This window comes from Osmerus eperlanus, chromosome 22 (assembly GCF_963692335.1).
Source record: "Osmerus eperlanus chromosome 22, fOsmEpe2.1, whole genome shotgun sequence".
NCBI lineage: Eukaryota > Metazoa > Chordata > Actinopteri > Osmeriformes > Osmeridae > Osmerus > Osmerus eperlanus.
Genome location: NC_085039.1, coordinates 10,644,926 through 10,667,950, shown reverse-complemented (window position 1 = coordinate 10,667,950; position 23,025 = coordinate 10,644,926). Strand labels below are relative to the sequence as shown.

General features: G+C 46.4%; 3 protein-coding genes across 3 annotated transcripts in view; 2 read left to right on the top strand and 1 right to left on the bottom strand.

Moving 5' to 3' along the window:
* Window positions 1–15,042: 15,042 nt before the first annotated feature.
* Window positions 15,043–20,225, top strand: taf5 (TAF5 RNA polymerase II, TATA box binding protein (TBP)-associated factor). Its single transcript, XM_062447839.1, has 11 exons — window positions 15,043–15,489; window positions 15,825–16,062; window positions 16,189–16,504; window positions 16,682–16,845; window positions 17,114–17,249; window positions 17,457–17,577; window positions 17,786–17,915; window positions 18,218–18,382; window positions 18,852–19,029; window positions 19,155–19,332; window positions 19,511–20,225. Exons 1-11 carry the CDS (start codon window positions 15,063–15,065, stop codon window positions 19,726–19,728), a joined length of 2,271 nt encoding a protein of 756 aa, XP_062303823.1. The 5' UTR covers window positions 15,043–15,062; the 3' UTR covers window positions 19,729–20,225.
* On the bottom strand, window positions 20,219–21,711 carry atp5md (ATP synthase membrane subunit k). Its single transcript, XM_062447852.1, has 4 exons — window positions 21,619–21,711; window positions 20,844–20,948; window positions 20,578–20,668; window positions 20,219–20,339 (listed from the first exon to the last, which is right to left on the bottom strand). Exons 2-3 carry the CDS (start codon window positions 20,928–20,930, stop codon window positions 20,582–20,584), a joined length of 174 nt encoding a protein of 57 aa, XP_062303836.1. The 5' UTR covers window positions 20,931–20,948; window positions 21,619–21,711; the 3' UTR covers window positions 20,219–20,339; window positions 20,578–20,581.
* An 89-nt stretch (window positions 21,712–21,800) lies between these two features.
* pdcd11 (programmed cell death 11) overlaps window positions 21,801–23,025 on the top strand; it is a 14,526-nt gene continuing 13,301 nt past the window's right edge. Inside the window, 2 exon segments of the mRNA XM_062447831.1 lie at window positions 21,801–21,912; window positions 22,428–22,694. Of these exon segments, the coding sequence (XP_062303815.1) occupies window positions 22,449–22,694 (246 nt within the window). The 5' untranslated portion in view covers window positions 21,801–21,912; window positions 22,428–22,448.

Here is a 23,025-nt window from a genome sequence, read left to right as displayed (position 1 = left end):
AAACGGAATAGTAGCAAGTGGTACATTGAGGAGCTGGAAGACCAGAATATCATAGGAAAGGAATCTAATGGAATACGTAAACGCAGCCAGTCAGGTTTCCCCTGGGTCTGGGATCAAAGACAAGATCTCACCCACCTCTTTTCACGCAGGGGGAAGGCAGTGCTGTTTCTTTTTCAAATCACACTTGGAACACCTCAGTGGAGATGTTAAGACAGGTGGATATTTTTTGACAATGTTCTGTCAAAAGTACATGTGTATTTTTTTTCTTGTGTACTTTAAACTTTTGTAGACACCTGCAGCCACAAAAGGATAGGGCCCAGCTGGGTGTCTCTCAGCACTCCTGAGATACGAACATGCAGGAAAATGAAGACTTTAAACCACGTGTCTTCCGGAAACACTGACTAGCTAAAGTTGTTTTCATGAGAGCTGTTGCCTTTGTTGTCTTTTAACGTCTGAATGTCTTCCTGAATGTCTGACGTTCTTGAATGTCTGTTCAACAGTTGTGCCACCATGAGAATAAGTTAAATAAGTTAAACAATACTCCTGTGTGTTCTTAAATACACACGGTACTCTAAAGCTAATCTGTGAACATGCCTCATGATTTTCATATTTTCTGGGTCGACTCAAGTGAAAGTGTAGGTCTTCTAAGACGTCTTAAGTCTTCGGTTGAACCCTTCCTCACAATGTTGCTCTTTCTGACGTAACAGGGGCCTGGAGATGTAACCTTCATCTACTGTGGTTACATGCAACATCAGGTTAATTAACACAAAGAAAACATCTTTGACTAAGCCAATAGCTTACACTTTTGGTTTAATCACTGCAGTGGGGTTTTCGATGTCAACGCCACAACTCAGGGAGGAACCCGAATCTTTCGGATCCCAATTCAGGTGGGACTCATTACTGCGAACACACAGGGAGGATTCAGAGGAAAACAACTCTGCCTCACAGGACGAGTCCGGAAGGTGACTCACTGTGGCTCGTTCTTTTCTTCTTGTATTTACAGTTCATGTTTCCCAGTTGTGGTCAATGTGAAGTTGATTGTTTTCTCTCAAAATGACCAGGCCTGAGTGGGCTGGACCAGCCAGAAACAGGATCGCTGTTAGAATTCCCTGGGAGTGGCAATTCCCAGTGACACTTCATGGACAGACGTGACTGCATAGACAAGTGACTGGCTTGGTACAGAGAAAGGGCACAGCGATTGGATTTGGGGCACATCAAAAAGATTGCCTAACGACCTAACCATGCCAAAGCTCAAAGCGTTGAGTTTCACGTTTCAGGTCACTTTGAGTGAGATGATGGAGTTGCTGCTCTTCAGAAATCCTAGATTTCACATACTTTGAAAGAGATCATACAGTATAATCAGACGCCATGAAATTAAATAGCACAGCTATTCAGTCTCATAATGCACTTTACTTTTTCATAACAATGTTCAAACAGTTGTGACGTTGGAAATTCTCACAAAACATTATAGAATCGGCAATAACCTGACCAGTTTTAGTCACTCATTTCTGCACCCAGAAACCGCAGTTTGTTCTTATTGGTTGCGATGAATTACCTCATGGTTTAATTATACCATCTTTGGATAACCGCTGACCTGCCTGGGTGGTCATTAGCAGCATATATCCTCAGAGATGCAGTAGTCCAGCTGTTAAACAGGTGGAGGAGTGGCAGAGGTGGTGGTGGACGATTATACTCAGGTGTGTGTGTGTGTGTGAAAGAGAGAGACACACAGAGCCAGTGAGTGTGTGTGTGTGGTGTACGGCATGCCTGCCAAGGTACCGCAGCACATTCTTACGAGCTGTAACTACACTGGAGAACTCTCTGCTCCAGGTTATTAATAGCACCACTCCGTCAGTGCCTCCCTCCCTATGTTTTCTACGCGGGTTTTTCAGCTTTGCCACCTAAACCCCTCCCCCGGGGGGGAAAACAACACCCCGTAACAACTGTATTTCTCGACCACCAGAAATCCGGGCCCCTTCAACCAAGCGACAGGGCCGTCGTGCGTAGCATTTATGTTCCAACGGCGCTCGTTCTCCTGTTGGAATCGAACTCTGTTCGCGTTCCACCACCGCCTGCTCAGTTTGGCTCAGCCCCTCAGATGAGAGTGTGGACCAGGAGGGGTACGCCTGGACACGCCCTTGGACACGCAGCACTGCAGTTCTCATCTGCTGCAGGAACAACCATCACATGCCACTGGAGGTGTAGCTAATGACTAGATAAATCTGTTCCCGATGAAAGTGTCAACCCTAGAGTGATGTTTTCACAGCCCAGGGAGCTGTTCCATGCACACAAGTGTGTATGTGTGTGTGTGTGTGCGCGTGTGAGTGACTGAGTGAGCACTAAACTCACTCGCTGAGATGAGAACATAAGTTAACAGCTTGTCAAATGATACATTGTGTGTGTACAGTACAACTGTAGGGCAGAAAGGTGACTACACCTTCTGCATGCGTGTTCCTGTATGCGTGCGTGTCTGTGGATTCTGCTGAGTCATATTTCTCATACAAGCCATGCATGTTTTACTGCAGAGGGAGAGAGAGAGCGAGGGAGAGCGAGAGAAAGCAAAGGGAAGAGAGAACAGGAGAGAGAGAGAGAGAGAGAGAGAGAGAGAGAGAGAGAGAGAGAGAGAGAGAGAGAGAGAGAGAGGAGAGAGAGAGAGAGAGAGAGAGAGAGAGAGAGAGCAGAGTTAAGAGAGAACAGGAGAGAGAGAACACCAAGAGGAGAGAGAAGGCAGGTGAAAGAAAGACAGAAACTGCTGCACTGTCCTTTGTCTCTGCTGACTCATCTCTCCTCTTTTTAATCCCTTCTTTCTCTAAAAGACTAGCGATCCTCTATTCGCACCTCATTTGCTGCAGTGCAACACCTGCTAATGAAGAAAGCTGGTTAGGGTTACAACAGCCTCTGGTAAACAAAACACTAGATAGTCAGTCAGATAGAAGAGCCAAGCGCGTTGTTTGTGTGTTTTAACACATTTCCTATTTGCAGAAAATGACAGCTGGAAGATTTGTTTTGGTTAAAGCAGACATACAAGTATAACAACTGCCTGTTGTCTTTCAGAAATGAATCTCAGGAGACAGAAAAGCATCTTGAAGCAGCCATTCTTTAAAAAGAGTGAAGAGATACCCTTTTTTTTCCTTAAACTGAAATGATTACCTCAATGCCCCTACAACTACAGTGTTTGTCATTTTAATGACAGCAGCTAGCTGGTAGAATAGCATTTTTCCTTTTATCATACGAGTTAGCTAGCAACGTGTCATGCTAGCCTTCTCTGAAAAAAATTGCTCTTCGTAGCTTCATGGGCATTCCTCAGCAGTAGCGTCTCGTAGAGTCATCATTGTCGACATTGTTCTTTTCTTTGAACATTACCTCTCCCCAGTGAGAGAGAGAGAGGAGGCAAGCGGGATGAGCGGTGAGATGTGTTGGGAGCTGAACAATGATCCTATCTCATCTCCCCAGTGCCCTTCTGGCTGACGATGAGAATGTCTATTTTCACCTTGAAGCCTGTCAGTGAGATGCAATGGTATAACACAAGCTTAGTGCTAGGCGCTAACCTAAAGGCAGCTATAAGCCAAAGGAAGCTTGGTGATAGACTCACATTGAAGAACACATCAAGAGTGATTTGTCTCGGGAAGTGAGTCAATTCAACCACATGGTCACGGGTGAATGGTGGCCAATCATGAAACATCATTCAAATGGATGACCAATAGGCTTTATGGGATTTTGATTTCCTGGCCAGGGCGAGCAAAGCCCAACAGTGTCAGGGCCAGACATTAATAAGACGATTATTTTCCTGACCAGGGAGAAGAGAGAGATTGTGTGTGGGTGGGTGTTATTACAGGATATGACACGGTAGGAGTTTATCATTTCAGTAGTATCAATCAGTATCCTCTATAGAGGAAGCAGCCATGCAGAGAGACATTATAGGGCAGCTGTTGTTTACATTGTGGAGCCAATTTGCAATGGTGAGTGTAATGACAAACATACGCTGTGCAGAGAGGCCGAGACAACAACTGCACACCACGCAAGTGAGACATGTAGAGATGAAAAGATGAATTGTTTACATTTATAGTTGTTTACAGTTACAGAGACAGAGTTTAGTTTAACTTTCATTTGAGTCGACCCAGACTTCAGCGACTACAAGTAGAGTCTGTGTCATAGGTCTGTGTTGAAATCCTGAAGGATTTACGACCAGGATCCTGATTCATTTCAGGGCAGGCCACCGCCCTTAGAATGATGCAGGCCTGCGCTGAGGAAAGGAGTAAAAGAAGCTATGGGACAAGGGGGAGTACACACACGCTCACACACACACGCACACACACACACACGCTCACACACACACGCTCACACACACATGCTCACACACACACGCTCACACACACACGCTCACACACACACGCTCACACACACATGCTCACACACACATGCTCACACACACACGCTCACACACACACGCTCACACACACACGCTCACACACACACGCTCACACACACACACGCTCACACACACACAATGCTGATATTCATTATTCAAACTTTTTGAATGGTCATCCACTTTTACTCCCTTATTCATCTCCCTCCTGACTGTGCAGTCTCTCTTTCTCTCCTCTCTCTCTCTTTCTCATGTTCTCTCTCTCTCTTCTTCTCTCCAGCTCTCTCAGGCTCTCTCTGTATCTCTCGTTCTCTCGAGCCCTCTCTCGCTCTCTCACTTTATCTCTCTCTCATGCAACATACATAAACTGCTTCGTGAGTACATCTGCAATATGCTTCACCGGAACTCAGAATGGTTACATGCAAGCCGGCCTTCTGCAGGGCACATCCCTAGTCCCCCCCCCCCCCCCTCCACTATGCTGCACCTCAATGCAGCACAGCATGTTTACACAGCAGACTCAGAGCAGCCTCTCTTTCTCTCGCTCTCTCTACCTTCAAATGTGACGAATTTAACCTTCAATGTTATAATAGCTTTGTTCGCAGGCGTACGGTAAATACGCCAAGGTGACAGTTTGACTCAAATCAATGCGATAAAATGCTCAAACATAAGAAACATGGAAACATGTCTCTCTCCTTCTTTCTTTCTCCCTCTCTATCCTTTTTTTCTCTCTCTCTCTCTCTCTCTCTCTCTCTCTCTCTCTCTCTCTCTCTCTCTCTCTCTCTCTCTCTCTCTCTCTCTCTCTCTCTCTCCCTCTCTCTCTCTCTCTCTCTCTCTCTCTCTCTCTCTCTCTCTCTCTCTCTCTCTCTCTCTCTCTCTCTCTCTCCCCACTAGTAAAGTGCTGACACAGGGCTGCCAGAAGACTGGTATAGCGTATACACACATAAACAGCTATTGATTGGCTACACATTCCAAGCATTCCATTATCTCAATATAGGCGTAATTAAATGAGCTAGATGGGTCTCTGGCTTAGGGCCTGGGGGATTTACACCAGCTTGAGGTGGGTGTGTCGACCAGTGGGTGTTGGATGTTGACAAATTTAACTAGAGTAAAAGCATGGGGAGTAAATGTGTGTGTGTGTGTGTGTGGGGGGTGATCTATAACGTTCAAAGTGTTGTAATTAGAGAGCTGATCGATAGAGCAAGATCCGTTATTAATTAGAAGACAATTTAAGGGCTTGTACTGTTAGCAAGTACTTCAATCTGTCTATAAGTCTGTCTGCCTGCCTCTGTCTGTCTGCCTGCCTGCCTGCCTGCCTGCCTGCCTGCCTGCCTGCCTGCCTGTCTATCTGTCTGTCTGTCTGTCTGTCTGTCTGCCTGCCTGCCTGCCTGTCTATCTGTCTGTGTGTTTGTCTGTCTGTCTGTCTGTCAGAATTTCCTGATTTCCAGAGTTGAGACAGCGGGGTGTCGGAGTGTGGGTGACAAGTGTGAGGTGAGAAGGAGATGAACTCACATGAGTCTCAGATCTGACACCTAGAGCTGCTCATAAACTTTTCCTAGTCCAAATTGATCTGGCTTTGACTGTAGCCATGTTATCTAGCGGGCAATCTTGCCAAGGTTCCCTTCTGCAAAAGGTGAAATATTGTCTCTGCTTTTAATTAACTCCTTCCCTCGCCCTCATTAAAACGCCATCACCATGGGTTTTGACACCCCCGACGTCCGTCATAGTTCCGGGAAATGCAAATGATAGACTAATGGCTCTGATTTAGAATTTTGCCAAGACGCTAGCAGCTCCATAAATATACATGTAGACCTTCAGTAACTCAAGATTAGCCTCCAATAGCCAGAGATGCTAGCTGCGCAATGACCTCATAGTGGCGAAATTTGAGATGATGACTTAATTCAGGAATGTAGCCGAAACTTCTTAAATAAAAAAAAAGAAGCCAGGAAGGAAACGTCTTATCGCTTCATGCAAAATTATTTAATTGAGTCTTCACTTCTCTGTGCTAGTCTTTGAAAAAAGGGCTAAAGTGTGACATCATAATTGGTTTGCATCTGATAGCATACTTTACATCTCTTGATGAATATGAAATCAAACTAGATGACTCATATAACTTATATAAGACAATTACCAACCAAATCTATTTCTGTTTACAAAGTGTTATTAAGGGGTGATTTCTCAATTTCACACTTAAGAATGTAGATGTTTACTTAATAAACATTTTAGTTTACTTTAATACACACTTAGAATTAATGTTAGGGTTAGAATTTCATTTAGGTTTAAGGTTAGGATTAGGGGTTAGGGATGACAACTTTGAATGGGAGTGAATGGTCGGTCCTCACCATAGGAAATGAAGACAAACCTGTGTGTGTGAGAGTGTTAAGACAAACCTGTGTGTGTCAGAGTGTTAAGACAAACCTGTGTGTGTGAGAGTGTGTGGCGTGCAGAGGATCTGACGGTCAGTATAAGAGGTCACCTTGTTAGCAAAGGATGGCTTGTCCCCTGGGATACGCCCCAGCTCTCCTTCAGCCAACCTCCCTCACACTCCCTCTGTAACAAAGGAAACCCAGAAACCTCTCCCTCGCCTTCTGTTTCTCTGTTCCTTCTTTTACACACACACACACACACACACACACACACACACGCACGCACACACACACACACACACACACACACACACACAACACACACACACATCTTCCCTTCCCACACTCAAGGACAACCAAGGGTCATATTACCTAACAACAAAGCACAACCAAGGACTTTTTCAAGTGTGTGTTTGTGTGCTCACCAGTGCATTTGTGTTTGGGTTTGTGTGTGTTCGTGTGTGTATAAGAATGATGAGTTACTTTTCGCTCGTACAGCAGCCCGCCACCACAGCCTTCAGAGTGAAAATCAATACATCCAATGTAATAAATTGACTAGTAAGCCAAAATGAAAAAATGTCCCTGGTGACTCGTCACCAACACACACACACAAACACATGCACACACACACACGCTTCAAAAGGAATGCGTACAATTGTATTTTCAGATCAAGACCAGCAGAGTGTGACAGTCAGAGACCCACCACCCATAACTCTGTCACCCTCCCCCACATCCGTGTCTGTCTGTGGGGTCGGACTCCCCCCATCACCCACCAGTCTCTGGAGGTTCTCTTGCTACCTAGCTTTTTGAGCCACTCGACCAAAATGGCGTCCATTCTGGACTGTGCAAACCTTAAAGAGCTGCCATGGAAACCCCCTCGATCTGCACCCAAAACAGCTACAACACGAGGTCCTCAAGACAGTGAGAAAACACACCCCCTACTCTGAGTTACTTGAGTTATAGCACCGATTTAAATGACTTGAACATGATGAGAGATAGCATAATTTGACACATAATAATAGATCAGATAATCCAATGTTACGTGACAAAAACTCCTTGTCATCCCCACTCAAGGCATGAGCTCTGTTCACTGCCTATGTCTTACGTATAAGACTATTGATTATGCGTTGACATGGGGATTTCCATTGGGACAGGCTTTCAGTCATCACGCTGTGACCTTTTCTGAATCATTCCACCGCCTCCTCCTTATCTCACCCTCCCAGTTCCTGTCAATCCCCAAAAAAAGGAGGGCGGGAGGGCGCAACGACATGTTATCGCCATAGTTACCAGAGCGAGGAGGAGACCAATTTCCCAAATGAGACTATCTACGAGGGAGTGAGTGTTTGAGACAAAAGCCCTCAACGTAAAGTAGGATGTCATTTTAGGGCAGCTTTATTCGTGATCGTAACAGCACCATTAAACCAGACGAGGCTCTGGTAAATGGGTTGCACCCAAACAGAATTAAAAGGTCAAGGATGTATAGCTGATTGTAAAAGAGTGCAACATTTAAATAAACCAAACTGTCTATCGCTCGCGGGAAACATGACGTTTCATTCCAGCACGCAATCTTTCCGGAAGTCAGCTACGGAAAAAGGAATAGGTTTGTTGGGCTTTGTGTAAATGGGGCTTGTAGAGCTGTTGTTCCTGTTCTTGCGTGAGGTAGTGTGTCGTGCAGGGTTCTGACTGGGAGAGAGAGACGGCTTGTTGGTAAGAGAAGGAACTGCATTATTCATAGTCGAACATTGTGTTTAAAAGGACATGAGTTGAGGAAGGGGGGGGGACGACATCTGACTAAGTGCCTGGTTAGATCTCTCTCTACCGGAAACGCGTAGGACGAAAGAGAGGGAGTGATAGAGAAAGACAGAGTGAAACAGGGAAAGAGACAAACCAAAAAAACAGAGGTTGCTCACAAAACCCTAAGGTGAGAGGGCACGGATCCTCTCGCCGCTGTCGCGCACAATCCGACGTCCCACTCGCCATAAACGGTATCCGCCCGTCTGATAAGCTGGCCCAGTGAGAGGTGCTATCGTCATGATAAACTGAGCCATCGCTGCTTCAACCTTTCAGCCTGTCAATCTGCCTACCTGTCCACACGATGCACCGCGGCCCTCCCAGGGTTTGCCGCGCTCTTTCTGCCCCCACCGCCGACTGTTCGTGCCCAGCCACCAGTGCTCTGTTTGGGGGTGTGCTGAATAATGCAGACTCCCCACATCTCCCCTCAACGCTGAGACTCCGAGAAGTCCCAGAGCTCAGCCTTCACACCCATTATCACGCTCCACTGGGCAAAAGGCTCAGACAGACACACGCGCGCACTACGCACACACACACACACATCCAACGATACACGCCGCGCACGCAGACACGCGTGTGAACGCGCCACGTTAGCAGATGTGCGCGCATACCCACGCGAACGCAAGTACGTGTGCAGGTGAGTGCATGCGCAGTCGCACGCACGCACAGGCAAAGAGCAGGTGGTGTGGTGCTTGATTCTCAAGAGGGAGATACAAGAGAGAGCAGGGTGGAGGGGGAAGGCCATGGGAAGGAGGCAGAGGAGAGAAGGCAAGTGGTCTATTGGTTGGTTTAGAGGCAGCCCGTTAAGCAACGAGGTCAGCGTGAGGCAAAGGTGAACAATGGGGACACCATTCATCCCTCAACCTGGCAACCCAGCCCATAACCAATTACCACTGCGATGTGGGTTGCCAGAGTGGAAGATGAAGGGTATGACCCGCCAGTCAAGATGAGACTCAGGTGCAAATTACTGCAGAGGGAGGGAGGGAGGGAGGGAGGGAGGGAGAAAGAGAGAGAGAGAGAGAGAGAGAGAGAGAGAGAGAGAGAGAGAGAGAGAGAGAGAGAGAGAGACAGGGAGCAGCTGGATGAGTTCTGAGCCTCGCTGAGTCGTCTGTCGGCTGGGATTAGCGATGGTGTGATGGGAGTCCCTCCTCTCGCTCCTCAGATGATGATAAAGGTGTGCCTCGGGCTCAGGGTCAGCCTTTGGGCTATCACCCCTTTGTCTTTCTCTCTATCCTTTTCTTCCTGCATACTTTTTCCATATCTCGAGCTTCTCTTGTTACTTAACTATCTCCACATCTGCCTGCCACCGTTTTTTTCTGTAACTGTTACTCTTTCTCTCCGTCTTTCTGTCCTGTGTCTCTTCCTCTCCCCCTTCCTCTATGCCACCCCCCCCTCTCCCCTTTTTTTCCTATCTCCCAATCTCACTTGGGGCATTTTCTGCTTCATCTGCGAGTCTCACACCTCATGAATTATTGATCTTGTGCAGCACAGTAGGGGGGGTGGGGGTGGGGGGGGCATTTCAGAGTGAGGGAGAGAGACTGGCCGGCAGTCTCCCACACCGTTTTACGGATCAAAGGCGGATTTCAGCTGGACATCAGCTGTGCCATGCTAAAGCCATGTGGTCACGCGGCGCGTTTTAAACTCATGCTTACCTGCGGTTGAAGAACACGTTTTGGCCCAAGCGACGTTTTGGCCAAATGCAAACTCCATCTCAGGAGGAAGCGTGTTCTGTACGAGGCAGCGCAGGATTGGATCCGTTTCACACAGCGTGTGGTTTTGCCGCGATAGTATATGTACGCAAACTCACATACACGGACACATGCCCTCAAGCAGGCACTCACACACACACACACACACTAACACACACACACACATTGGAGAAGTAGGAGTTGGGAAAAGGGTGGTGCCACGCCCTTGCTTCAGCTATCTGTCTCAGCATGGGGTAACGCTCTCCACCAGCCGGGAAAATACATACACACACACACAACCACACACACTTACTGACTCTACTCCAACTGATTTAAATTCAAGGAGAGCAAGAGCACTTAAATACTTGTAGACTATTAATCAGTCTGGAAATTATGACATGAGGTATATTAATCCGATGATGACAGATTGATATCAAATGAATAAACCACCGAAAACTTGCAGAATCAGGATCCTTCAGCATCTAGGGCTTGGGCGACGCATACAGTATCACAAATCTAAATGATCTCATCAGCAGGTGTTTTTATGGGCAGATTTTAAACGTGACGGCTTTAGAGGCACATGAATCACAGCTCACTCAGGGAACAGTCCTTTGATCTGTCTCTTTCAAATCTCCAGAAACACATTAACTGTGTAAACACACAAGCCCTGTCTTACAGATCACATCAGTATTCTAGTGTGAATAAATTAAACTAAATTAGATATGATAAATAGTCAAGGGCAATATAAGTTTGGCACTTGAGCTCTTGGGAGCTGTGTATTCAATATTATATATGTACATTATATATATATATATATATATATATATATACGTAGTTACTGGTGTTGAACATACAAGTTATATAGTTGCTTGCATTTTAACTCAAAACTCTTAAATAGAGTCAATGCACTAATACATTTGATTCAATTATATAGTAAAATAGAACGTTCATCATGTATTGTACAGTGATCCAGATCTCTCTGCGAACAATGTGTGAGATCAAAGTCGTTCCTGGTGTTCTGGCGTGTCTGCCGTTGCTGTGTGTCTTGTAGAGAGCCACACCCTGAGCTCGCTGTGGGGGTGGTGCGCTGGGGTGGTGCGGTGGGGGTGGTGCGGTGGGGGTAGCGCTGTAGGGGTGGTGCACGCGAAGGGACGGAGGAAGAGAGGAGGAGAGAAGAGGTGGGCTCGGTCTGACACCCAGCGTGTGACCGGCGCAAGTCATCCTGAAGTGTGAGAGGGGGATGAGAGTGAATATGCGCCTCTCTGCGCCCTCCCTATGCATCTCCAACATGCTGTGTGACTCACGGAGTATCGGCGGGTGCATGCAAACGGCACACACACAAACACAGGCACAGCAGACACGTACACAGAAAGAGTAAACCTTTCGAGAGAATAATGCAAAGCAGGCGTAATATCAAATGTTATGTCTTTTGTTCATTTCTCTCTTTCTTTCTCTCTCTCTCGTTCTCTCTCGTTCTCTCTCTCTCTCTCTCTCTCTCTCTCTCTCTCTCTCTCTCTCTCTCTCTCTCTCTCTCTCTCACACACACACAAACACACACATACATCACACTGTACATACACACAATCACACCCCAGTTCTGTTCGAGCTGCCTTGTGTTACAGTAAATCAGCAACACTGCAGCACTCTCTCTCATTCTCACTCAATATTCCTAGGAAACAATCAGACAGCCTTGAAGGTTTGGGCCACACCTAACAACCACATTATCTATCACCAGCGACACGATTGCCTAAATGTAGAGACCTTTCAAACGTATCACTATCAAACTCATTCCTCAGGAAGAGAAACAGACCCCTCCACCACACACACACACAAAACCCCTAACCACATTGTCTCGCTTCGCTTTGATTCACTACGTCGTTTGGCAGCAATGGTGGGCCCAATACACAAATCAACAGAAACTCACTGAATGCCCAAATGAAAAAAGTAATTACTCTCTTGTATTTCCTATTAGTGTCAACACTGCTGGGCGGCTTAACAGCCCTTTATACTACGCATGGAGGACAAGGTGTTGTTTTTTTTTAATTCTCCTCTTATTTCTCTTCCTTGTTGTTTCAGTTAGTTTCTCAACTCATGTAACCACACCTTCTGTAAATGTCCACATTGTTGTCCTTTTAGAACCAGTAGAGATCACGACAGAAAGAGAAGCAGTGTTGTGTTTGACGGCCACAACAGGACACCTCGTAACGCAGTCACAACAGGACACCTCGTAACACAGTCAATCTGTGCTACGTTCCAGAAAAAGGCAGGTGTCAGACGCGAGCAGCGTTCAGTACTGCGACAAGCCGCGGGGCACCACTGTTGCGTTAATTGCTATCGGAGACGAGGGGCCAAACAGTGATTGATCTTCAATCAATAACCGTGGCCTTTTTATGTGTGTTTTAGGCGTGAACCCGCAGTAGCTAGCGGATCTATACACCCCCATGGGTCAGCGCAGAAACACACCGACTAGAAAGACTCAAGGATTGGTGCTTCTGCAGGACGAGGCTGCGGTGAAAGCTGTCGAAATACTAGATCTGCTCCCAAGACAGTCGGAGGACGTGTGGTCAGAACAGACATGCCTTGACAACGTGTCCTGGTGTTGTAAATAAAAATATCTTATTTTTTTCTCACTGTTATCTTACAAGTCCTTTGAGGGGCACGTGTCCTGCTTCCGAGGTGTGTCTTTGTGTGCAGAGTCACACACAGTCTCTCCCCGTGAGTTGTCTTAGAGCCCTGGACGGTGCAGAGGGCATGGAGGAGGAGCGGGCGTGCTGTGTGCCCTGTCAGCTCCAGCGGGTCTGCAGCGCGTGGCCACGCCCTGAGCCGGGGGGGAGGGCTGACACGTGTGTTCTTCCCCCCCCTCCCTCCCCCCCCCCCCTCTCTTCTGCTCCTCCTGCTCCTGCTCACCCCCCCTCCCCCCCCCCCTCCTCCTCATCCCCGTCCATGTGGCAGGAACGCTGCAGCTGTTATGCAACAAAACGCGGTGCCCCTGCTGCGTCTATCCTCCTCCTCCTTCCTCCTCCGCACCCGCATCCTTCAAGGACCCTGGTCCTGCATGATAAACCTGACGCCTCCCAGAATAACGATGTGAGGTTGAGTTGGCGCTGTTAGATAGGTTCTGTAGGGCTAGTCAATGAATGACAAGCAGTGGAACTTCAGACATAGTCCAACACCTGGAAAGGTATTTGGTGGTTATGATACAAAAAGGTGAGCCAAAACAGTGTCAGGAACTGACAACAAAAACCTGGGATGAGTCCAAGCAGAACAGCAGGGTGCTAAAAACATTTTACTCAAACTTCTAGGAAGGAAACATTTGGAACTTATTCGGCATCTCTCTCAATATATACTATACAGCATCTGACCTTTATTGGGAAAAAAACCTGAATTGAAAACAGACGCTGTTTCGCCCCTTGCAGAGAAAATGGTGCATTGTGTGTTCCTGCTCTGGTTGAGTCTTAGGTGATGGGATCAGGCGTGTTACTCTGGAGTCTGGGGGATTCTACAGGAAGTGCACCCTCAGCAAAGGCACACGGTGAATCTGATATCTCCTTCTCACCTTTCCTCCCTTGTTTCTCACCTTCGTTCTCCTCCATTCACCTTCCCTCCATCCTCATCCTTCCCTCAATCCTTCCGTCTCTTCATCTGACATGACTCCCAGTGACATAAATCACTGACCTTTTCCGTGTCATTCATGCAACTAAATAACACGTGACCGATTACTCTTAACGCCACCTTGTTGCAATCGATACAGCCCCTCACTCATCCTTGTTTGAAATGCACAGGCATGCTCACTGGTTCTCCTAATGCTGGAACGAGCATGGAGTCATGTGTGCGCTGGACTTAACCATGTCAGGATACATGCTGACAGATGTTAGGCAAATTCATGAAGAAATAGGCCTAAATATAACATCTCTTGGTTTATAAGTTCTCTAAACAGTTGGAAGGTGAGGTCAGATAAGCAGTGTAGGATAAGAGGATTAATTATGGACACAGATAGAGATGGGAAACCTTGCTGGGAAAGTGATTGGGTACATGCAGTGCATGGAGAGAGTGGGAGAAGGAGAAGCTGGAGAAAAACAAAGCAGTTTGACATCACCAGAAATGTGTCTCTGAGTCGTGAATGTGACAACGAAGCAGTGATGAATGATTGCAGGGTGGGTTTAACGGCCTGTCAATGATAACATCAGCAATGAAGAGGCCATGCTGTGGTGTGCTAGCATTAGTAGACAGAGAAGAGAGGCTGGGATGGAACCAAACTGCCATCATCTGGTACTAAGAGGTATAAAACCTCTGATGCAACCATGACCAAGCACTCGATGCAGTCCTTGTACCATGTTGTTTGTTACCAAGTCATGCTCAAATAAATGTTCTACTGTTCTACTATGATTAGGTGAACTGTGTTTGAATTCTAACAGACATACAGTCGAATTGTCTATAATCGTGTACAGTGGGTACACTGTACCCACTGTAACAACTCTGGGCTGTTGATCTAGGGGCCCATGGTTAACTGCCCAATGCTAAAAGCAAACTAGTGAAGTACAACTTTTACTCGTGAATTTTTGTGGAATTAGATTGGCCAGAAGTATAGTTGTGTAAACGTTCCCGGGTTTTAAGGTTTGTCTATCTGGAAGAGATTACACATACAATCTAAAGTTGTTCTGTTCCATTTACTTTGTTCTAAACTGAGCCTGCAATGAATACGCTACATAAATATGCATGAGTTTCGTTCTCCATAAAAACCACTAGAAATTGACAACCCTGCGGCAAACGTTTTCTGAGAGCCAATCAGAATGTCTGTTCTTCAGCAGTGACGATCCCTTTATTTTGTCTGCACATGCGCACATCATTTCGAAAATGGCGGCTGTACAAGGTGGTCAGATCGACCCGGAGGGTGAAAAAGATATTAAAACAGAACCATCAAACGATGGGTCAGGAAACAATAATGCAAACGATGGAGGAGTACTTTCTTCATCTCCTGGTGCCACGTCTTCTAGCGGAACAACGAAAACTTTAACTGCAGGGGCCGAAGATCAGCAGACCTTGCTAGCGGTGTTGCAATTTCTCAAGAGAAATAAATTGTCGGAGTCTGTAGACATTTTGCGGCGTGAAGCCGGTTTATCAGATGATGCAGATGATTCAAAGGTATCGGATACTGCAGGATCGGGCTTGGGAAGTACCGTGAATGTTGATGCTGAAGGCGGGGATGCCAACTCTCTTCTGAACCGGGTGACCATAGCCACCGCCGCTCCCCCAGCCACAGCGGCACCGGCGCCAACAAAAGGTCGGGATTATGCATATCATTGCAATTATTTAGATTATCAACATCTTAATAACGTGATTTTTAAAGCATAATTCTTTAGTATTCATTTAATTATGGCTAATAGTTGCAAGCGAAAAAACACTCTGAATGAATGAGACAAGTTTGACAGACGTCTTTTTTGGGGGGGGAAATAGAACGCGTAGCCAATTGTAAACCAGAAGCTAGTTATGCAAATCACAAATAAGTCGCAATGTTATCATAACACTAGATACATGAAAATGTTAGTTACCCATACCTAGTTTGCTTTGTATCTGACCAAAACTATGTAGTCATTCATGTTTTTGTTTTGTTTACAGTGCCGGCGTCAGGCGGTGAGGATCAACCCGACGTCAACGTTGTCCTGTCTGCATACAGCCAGCAGGGGGATCCCCCACTATACCAAGTCTACTATAGCGGCTTGAAGAAGTTTATCGAGTCTGTTCTCGATTGTCACCGAGCTGAGTTGTCCCAGGTCTTCTACCCTCTCTTCGTCCACATGTACCTGGAACTTGTGTACAACAACCACGAGATGGAGGCAAAGGCTTTCTTCGAAAAGTACGTTTCTGGGCCGAGTCTCCCTTGAATGACTATCCACCTCAAACTACCTAACTCACTGTGTACTACTGACCAACACCCTTACCTTCTACTCTTTCCTTGCCCTCCGTCTCTCCTTCTTTTCAGGTTCAGCGGGGACCAGGAGTGCTACTACGAGGAGGACCTGCGTATCCTCTCCAGCCTGACCAAGAAGGAACACATGAAGGGCAACGAGACCCTGCTGGACTTCAGGACCAGCAAGTTCGTCCTGAGGATCTCCAGGGACTCGTACCAGCTCCTGAAGAGGCACCTCCAGGAGCGCCAGAACAACCAGATTTGGAACATCATCCAGGAGCACCTCTACATCGACATCTTCGACGGCATGCCGCGCAGCAAGGGCCAGATCGACGCCATGTCCGGGAGTCTGGCCGGGGAGGGCAAGAGGGATGCAAACAAAGCTAAGGTAGGTAGGTAGGGGGGGGGGGGGGCGTGTATTGGTGATTCGATGCTTGTGTTGCCTTAGAGAGAGAAAGAGAGCGGTAGATGACTCGAGGATCGCACGGCTAGAAGAGCGAACCGTAATTCGTAAACTTAACAAAAGCCGTCGTCGTGGCGACTCTTCCCTTCCCCCCGCTTCCAGGTGTTCTACGGCCTGCTGAAGGAGCCGGAGATCGAGGTGCCCCTGGACGACGAGGACGAGGAGGCGGAGAACGAGGAGGGCAAACCCAAGAAGAAGAAGCCCAAGAAGGACAGCATGGGCAACAAGAGCAAGAAGCAGGACCCCAACGCCCCCCAGCAGAACAGGTGGAGTAGAGAGGCCTCCGCCTAGCAACAGCAAGCACACGTCGTTAGTTACTTAGTCCTTACTAACTGAAAGCATATGTTTACATAAAAAAAAGGGAATGATCCCTTTAGAATCTGTGTCATTGTAGAATCCCTCACTCCTTTTCCTCAAAATTGACACAGGCTAAGACATTGCACATCCGAAAAATGTATGCTCATGAACTATCCCCCCAATTATTATTATTTTTTAAGATCATAGGAGTTCTAATCGTGTTTTTCTGTCCTGTAGGATTCCTCTCCCAGAGCTGAAGGACTCTGACAAGCTGGACAAAATCATGAACATGAAGGAGGCTACTAAGAAGATCAGACTGGGGCCGGACAACCTGCCCTCAATCTGCTTCTACTCTTTCCTCAACGCATACCAGGTGCTGTGGCAGCTGCCTCGTACAAACAACATATAGGCCTGTTTAACATAGTTCAATAACATTTGTGTGTAGTGTTTCTACGTTGAAGTTTCTTCGAAAGATACTGTAACCACTATTAGAACTGAGTCGCAGCTGACGCTTGCTGTTGTTGACCCCCGAAACACCGTTGACGATTGCATTCTATCCTTGTGACCTTTTGACCTTTAGGGTCTGACGGCGGTGGACTTCACGGACGATTCCAGCCTGATTGCGGGGGGCTTCGCGGACTCCACCGTCAGGGTGTGGAGCGTAACGCCCAAGAAGCTGCGCAGGGTCAAGTCAGCAGCAGGTAAAACACTCCTACTACCCCCCCGAGACTACCCCTCCAGCTACGACATAAACACTCTCCTTCATCCTTCTAGTTTCCTGCCCTAACCCACCGGTTTATGTCTCTGAGTAGTAAACAAAAACCAGTGCTTAAACCGCACACGTAGATACACTTCTGATACTGATAGTTGACCTTCATTGTTGACCTCCCACGCTCTTCTCCACCCAAGACCTCAGTCTGATAGACAAGGAGTCTGACGATGTGCTGGAGAGGATCATGGATGAGAAGACAGCCAGCGAGTCCAAAATCCTCTACGGGCACAGCGGGCCAGTTTACGGCATCAGCTTCAGCCCTGACAGGTGAGACTGCACAAGTTACGCCATGTTCACCCTCTCATTCTCTCTCTGTAAGTGTTCACGTTCTTCGTGAAGTTCTTTCGCTTCGGAATCTCTTAAACCAATCCCAAAGTGTCTGTCAGTGTCGACTGTATTATTCCTCCTTTGTATCTGTTGGTTAGCGAGCTAGCAAGTGGCCATACCAGGATCAGTGCTTGACATTTACAACCAGGACGAGAACACAGAAAGTAGTGCGCTCACACGACTCTGCCTTTCCATGTTGTAATTCATCCAAGCTCTTCTGCATCCCCCCCCGCGTCATCCAGGAACTACCTGCTGTCCAGTTCCGAGGACGGCACCGTGCGACTGTGGAGCCTCCAGACGTACACCTGTTTGGTGGGGTACAAAGGACACAACTACCCCGTCTGGGACACCCAGTTCTCCCCCTACGGGTACTACTTCATCTCTGGAGGGCACGACAGGGTGGCACGGTGAGAATCGAGGCGTACGACTGGAAAAACACGAACCTAGCGCCCTCACATCCTGCATAGACTTACTTTGTATGTCGCTACATAAAGAAGCTACCACATACAATACTACACAACAGAGGAGCTTCAAATATGGCATAGACTTATATACATTAGTCCATAAAAAATGAAGAACCTGCGTATAACTTCTTCTGAAAATGCAAATCGCCTCATCGTTGTAGCTCTCCCAGAGCTCTTATCTGTAGCATTTACATTTAGCAGACGCTCTTATCCAGAGCGACTTACAGTAAGTACAGGGACATTCCCCCCGAGGCAAGTAGGGTGAGGTTCCTTGCCCAAGGACACAACGTCATTTTTCTCAGCCGGAATCTAACCGGCAACCGTCTGATTAATAGCCTGATTCCCTAACCGCTCAGCCATCTGACTCCCACGACTAATGACGAGTCATTTCGTTCCCCCTCCTCTCCACCAGTTTGTGGGCCACTGATCACTACCAGCCGCTGCGTATGTTCGCCGGCCACCTGGCGGACATCACCTGCACCCGCTTCCACCCCAACTCTAACTACGTGGCCACCGGCTCGGCCGACCGCACCATCCGCCTCTGGGACATCCTCACGGGGAACTGCGTCCGCATCTTAACCGGTCACAAGGTCAGAGGTCAACTTTCTTGGAATGTTGTGATGCCAAATTTGATTTGTTGGAAGGACTTTTCCCCCTCTTCAGGCCTCTTTAAAGGTGTTAGACCTTATTTTTTTTGTGTGTTTTTGTTACTTAGGGCCCTATCCATGCCCTGGCCTTCTCACCCAACGGGAAGTTCATGGCGTCTGGAGCCACTGATGGCAGAGTGCTGCTGTGGGACATTGGCCACGGCCTGATGATAGGAGATCTGAAGGGCCACACTGACACCATCTACTCCCTCAAGTTCAGCAGAGACGGAGAGATCCTCGCCTCAGGTAGATGCCTCATAACATCCCAGTAGATGCCTCATAACATCCCAGCAAAATAGCCGTTATGAACATGTTTCAGTCAAATGCAGAGATCCTAGCACCTGTTGAACCTGAACTGGCTGCAAACAATGGCCCTCCAAAAAGCTGCTCGCTCTCACTTTGTGAAATTGTGTGTCTTCTCCAGCTTCCATGGACAACACCGTCAAGCTATGGGACTCCATGAAGGCGTTCGACGAGTTGGAGACCGACGACTTCACCATGGCCACGGGTCACATCCATTTACCAGAGAACTCCAAGGAGCTTCTACTGGGCACCTACCTGACCAAGTCGACCCCCGTCATACACCTCCACTTCACCCGTAGGAATCTACTGCTCGCTGCAGGCGCTTACAACCCCTGCTGAGAAACTGTACGGCTGCTGACAATGAACATTCTTATAACTGATCACCTCTTGTTTTCCTCCGAAAACTTTACTTGATGATGGGGGAAGGGACAGGAATTCTACCAATCCAAAGAAGGATTCTTACAATAGAAATATATTCCATTTGAATTGACTGTAGACACCCAACTTGTGAATGTCTTTCCGATGGCAATGAGAAATAATCTGTAGCATTATTAGCTCAGCATAGTTAAGGCAATGAAGGAAGACAAGTCGCTAAATTTGCTAATTCATCTCAAAGCGACCCCTGGCTTGCTAAATACATGCAGCTCCATCAAACAACATAAAAAAAAATAAATTAAAAAAAGAATTGAGATCCTGACACCCCTTGCCTAAAAACAGTGCCATTTCGAAACCATGTTTTTACCACTGCCATTAACACAGCCTAAATGTTCCTGGCTGTCATAGCTGTATAGCCTTTTATACCAGTGCATATTGTGTAATTAAAAACAAGTTTTCTATGTCGATATCATTTTTATTGTTAACATGTTAATACCAAATAAATGGTTGTATAATTACAACAAGCACATCCAGCTGCCACCAGCTCAAACTATACTACAGAACTGCCAGGTCACCTGCAAGACAGACAAGAACAAGACAGGAAATGGGTGTAAAAGGGTTTTCCTGCAACAAAAGTACCTTTGTGAACATGAGATGAAAGCGAGGATAATACATGTGTTACTATAAAGGATTGAACACCCACCCTTATCCGAATACATAAATCTATGCCATTCATATGAACAACTTTGGTTTCAGAAGGTAAAAAATAAAATGTTACTGAGATGCTGACGTCATCTCAACAGTTATGCTTACATGATCAGTTGGTGATCGCTGCTTGCTTCTTGGGCTTCAGTTTGAATAGGAGGACGATGGCGGCTATGCTGGCGTAGGTGGCCAATACACACTAGGAATGGGACAGAACACACATGACCTTTTGGTAAACTAACAACATCGGCTGACTTTCAATAGGGTTTCACACAACACTCTGAACCAAACTTCAAGAAGCATAATTTACAAACATAAACAATGTTTTTATATAGCTGCAACACCAACTTTGTGAGAAGAAGTCCACAACTTACATTCCTCCTTCCTGTGATGGTGTATGCGTTGAAGTACTTGGCAATGCCAGTGAACTGGTGCTGAGATCCAGAGTCGTGTCCGCCCATGGTTAATGTCTACTGGTCCTACAGGAAGTAAATCACTTAATGAGCATTGCATGTGGTTCAACAATGACAATTCTGTGGGTGACTGCAGAGGGCAAGAGGGGAAACTGGTTGCGCGCATACCCATATCTGAAGAACATGAGTAATGCTAAATCCTGATGTGCATATAAGAGGAATAAAATCGACACATTGAAATCAGTTGTTACAGATTAAAGCATGAGATGAGTAGTCTTACATAAGTGTAAGTGAATAGACTGTCCCCTATGAATTCGCTGGTTGACAACCCACGAGCCCAGAGACGGCCTGCTGCAATTAGTTTAATCTTTACACTGTAATTTCCATTGACAACTAGCTAGATGGTGTTTATACATAATTTAAAAATGAATCAACGTCAGCCCCAGATCATGCACATTTGTAGACATTTCTCTAATACTAATACTAATACTGTTTTGACTTTCATTGAGACAGCTAGCTAGCTAACAGGCTGAGTGAGTTGCCACTTGACTATCTAGTATTAGTAGTAGCTTGCTAGCCATCAAGCTAGCTAGCTGGCTGAAACATATCGTTTATATTAACAGACGATTAAACAAAACATTAACACATGTAGGAGGGACCGCTACCACAATGATGCATTACTGAACAGTGTAAACGTGAATAGGACAAACATTTTTTTATTCGTTACAATTCTTACCTTCTGCACACACTACCCTTGTGAATTGACTTGAACAAGTGCCCTTCAGCAGAGGCCGCAATGCTAGATTTATCAGGAAATCCCGCCTACTTGTTACGTTGTAAGGAAACGCAGTTTGATAGGGCCAAATAAACGTCAACGATTACAAATACCGCCCCTTTGAAGAATAACAGTTAATGGCAGGGCAATCAGAACGTCAATCATTTATCTTTGGGTGGTGAATGGTCAATTACTGAAACGCCCATCTCGGTACCTTTCCGGTATTGAAACATGGCGTGGTAGTGATCAACACATGTGAGTTTGGATACCAAATTGAGAAGTGGATTACAACAGTAAGGATTAACTGTATGCTAATACATTTTACATTATTTTAAACACGTATAATTTACAGAAACGTTGGAACCGTGTTTTGTTTTGGCTGTCTATTTCTCTCACTGAATGTTGTCTAGTTGGAATGCAAGCTAGCTAATGCGGCTATCTTTCTAGTTAGCCAGTCATCACATGAATGCATATGTTGTGAACGATACTGTAGTGTAGGGTATATTTTCAGTAGCCTACACTACAGGCACCTTCTTAGTAGCTTGTAGCTGACTATAACTTTATGTCTGAGTTGCTGCAGATGTCTAGTTTTCAATGTTGAAAAATATTGAAAGAATGTTTGTCAATAAGGTCTTGTTTGTTAGTTTGTCCGTTAATTTGTTTAATCTACAACCTAACCAGACATGGCTTTCGCTTGAAACTAGCGGACACTTCGTAGTTGTTTGTCACTCGTTTCTTTTATCGACACATTATTTGATTTCTTTTTACAGGCAATTGAATCAATATCAACTATGGCGTCAGTGGATGAGGATTTCCCTCGTGGAGGGACGGGCAAGAAAGCAGAGACTACAGCGAAACCCGTGAGACAGCACATTGAGGTGGACAACCTGTTCCAGACGCATGAACCAGCAAAAACAAAAAAAAGGAAGGGAGAGAAAAGTAATGAGGGGAAGAAAGAGGCCAAGAAGCAGAAAACGAGCAAAGAGGAGACGCTGAAACTCAACGCAGCAGCCAAAGTCGACATTCTACATCTGAAGGTAAGCTTAAGCAATGCATCCTCAGGTGTCAGGTGGCTGAGCGGTGAGGGAATCGGGCTAGTAATCCGAAGGTTGCCAGTTCGATTCCCGGTCATGCCAACTGACGTTGTGTCCTTGGGCAAGGCACTTCACCCTACTTGCCTCGGGGGAATGTCCCTGTACTTACTGTAAGTCGCTCTGGATAAGAGCGTCTACTAAATGTAATGTAAATGCATCCTGTTTACTTGATTTGTTATCTTTCTGAATGATGCCCTTCTGCTCTGCATGATCAATTCAAATCACAAAGCTCTCCAACAGAGAACTGGCCTATCATGAAGCTCCTAACTTACCT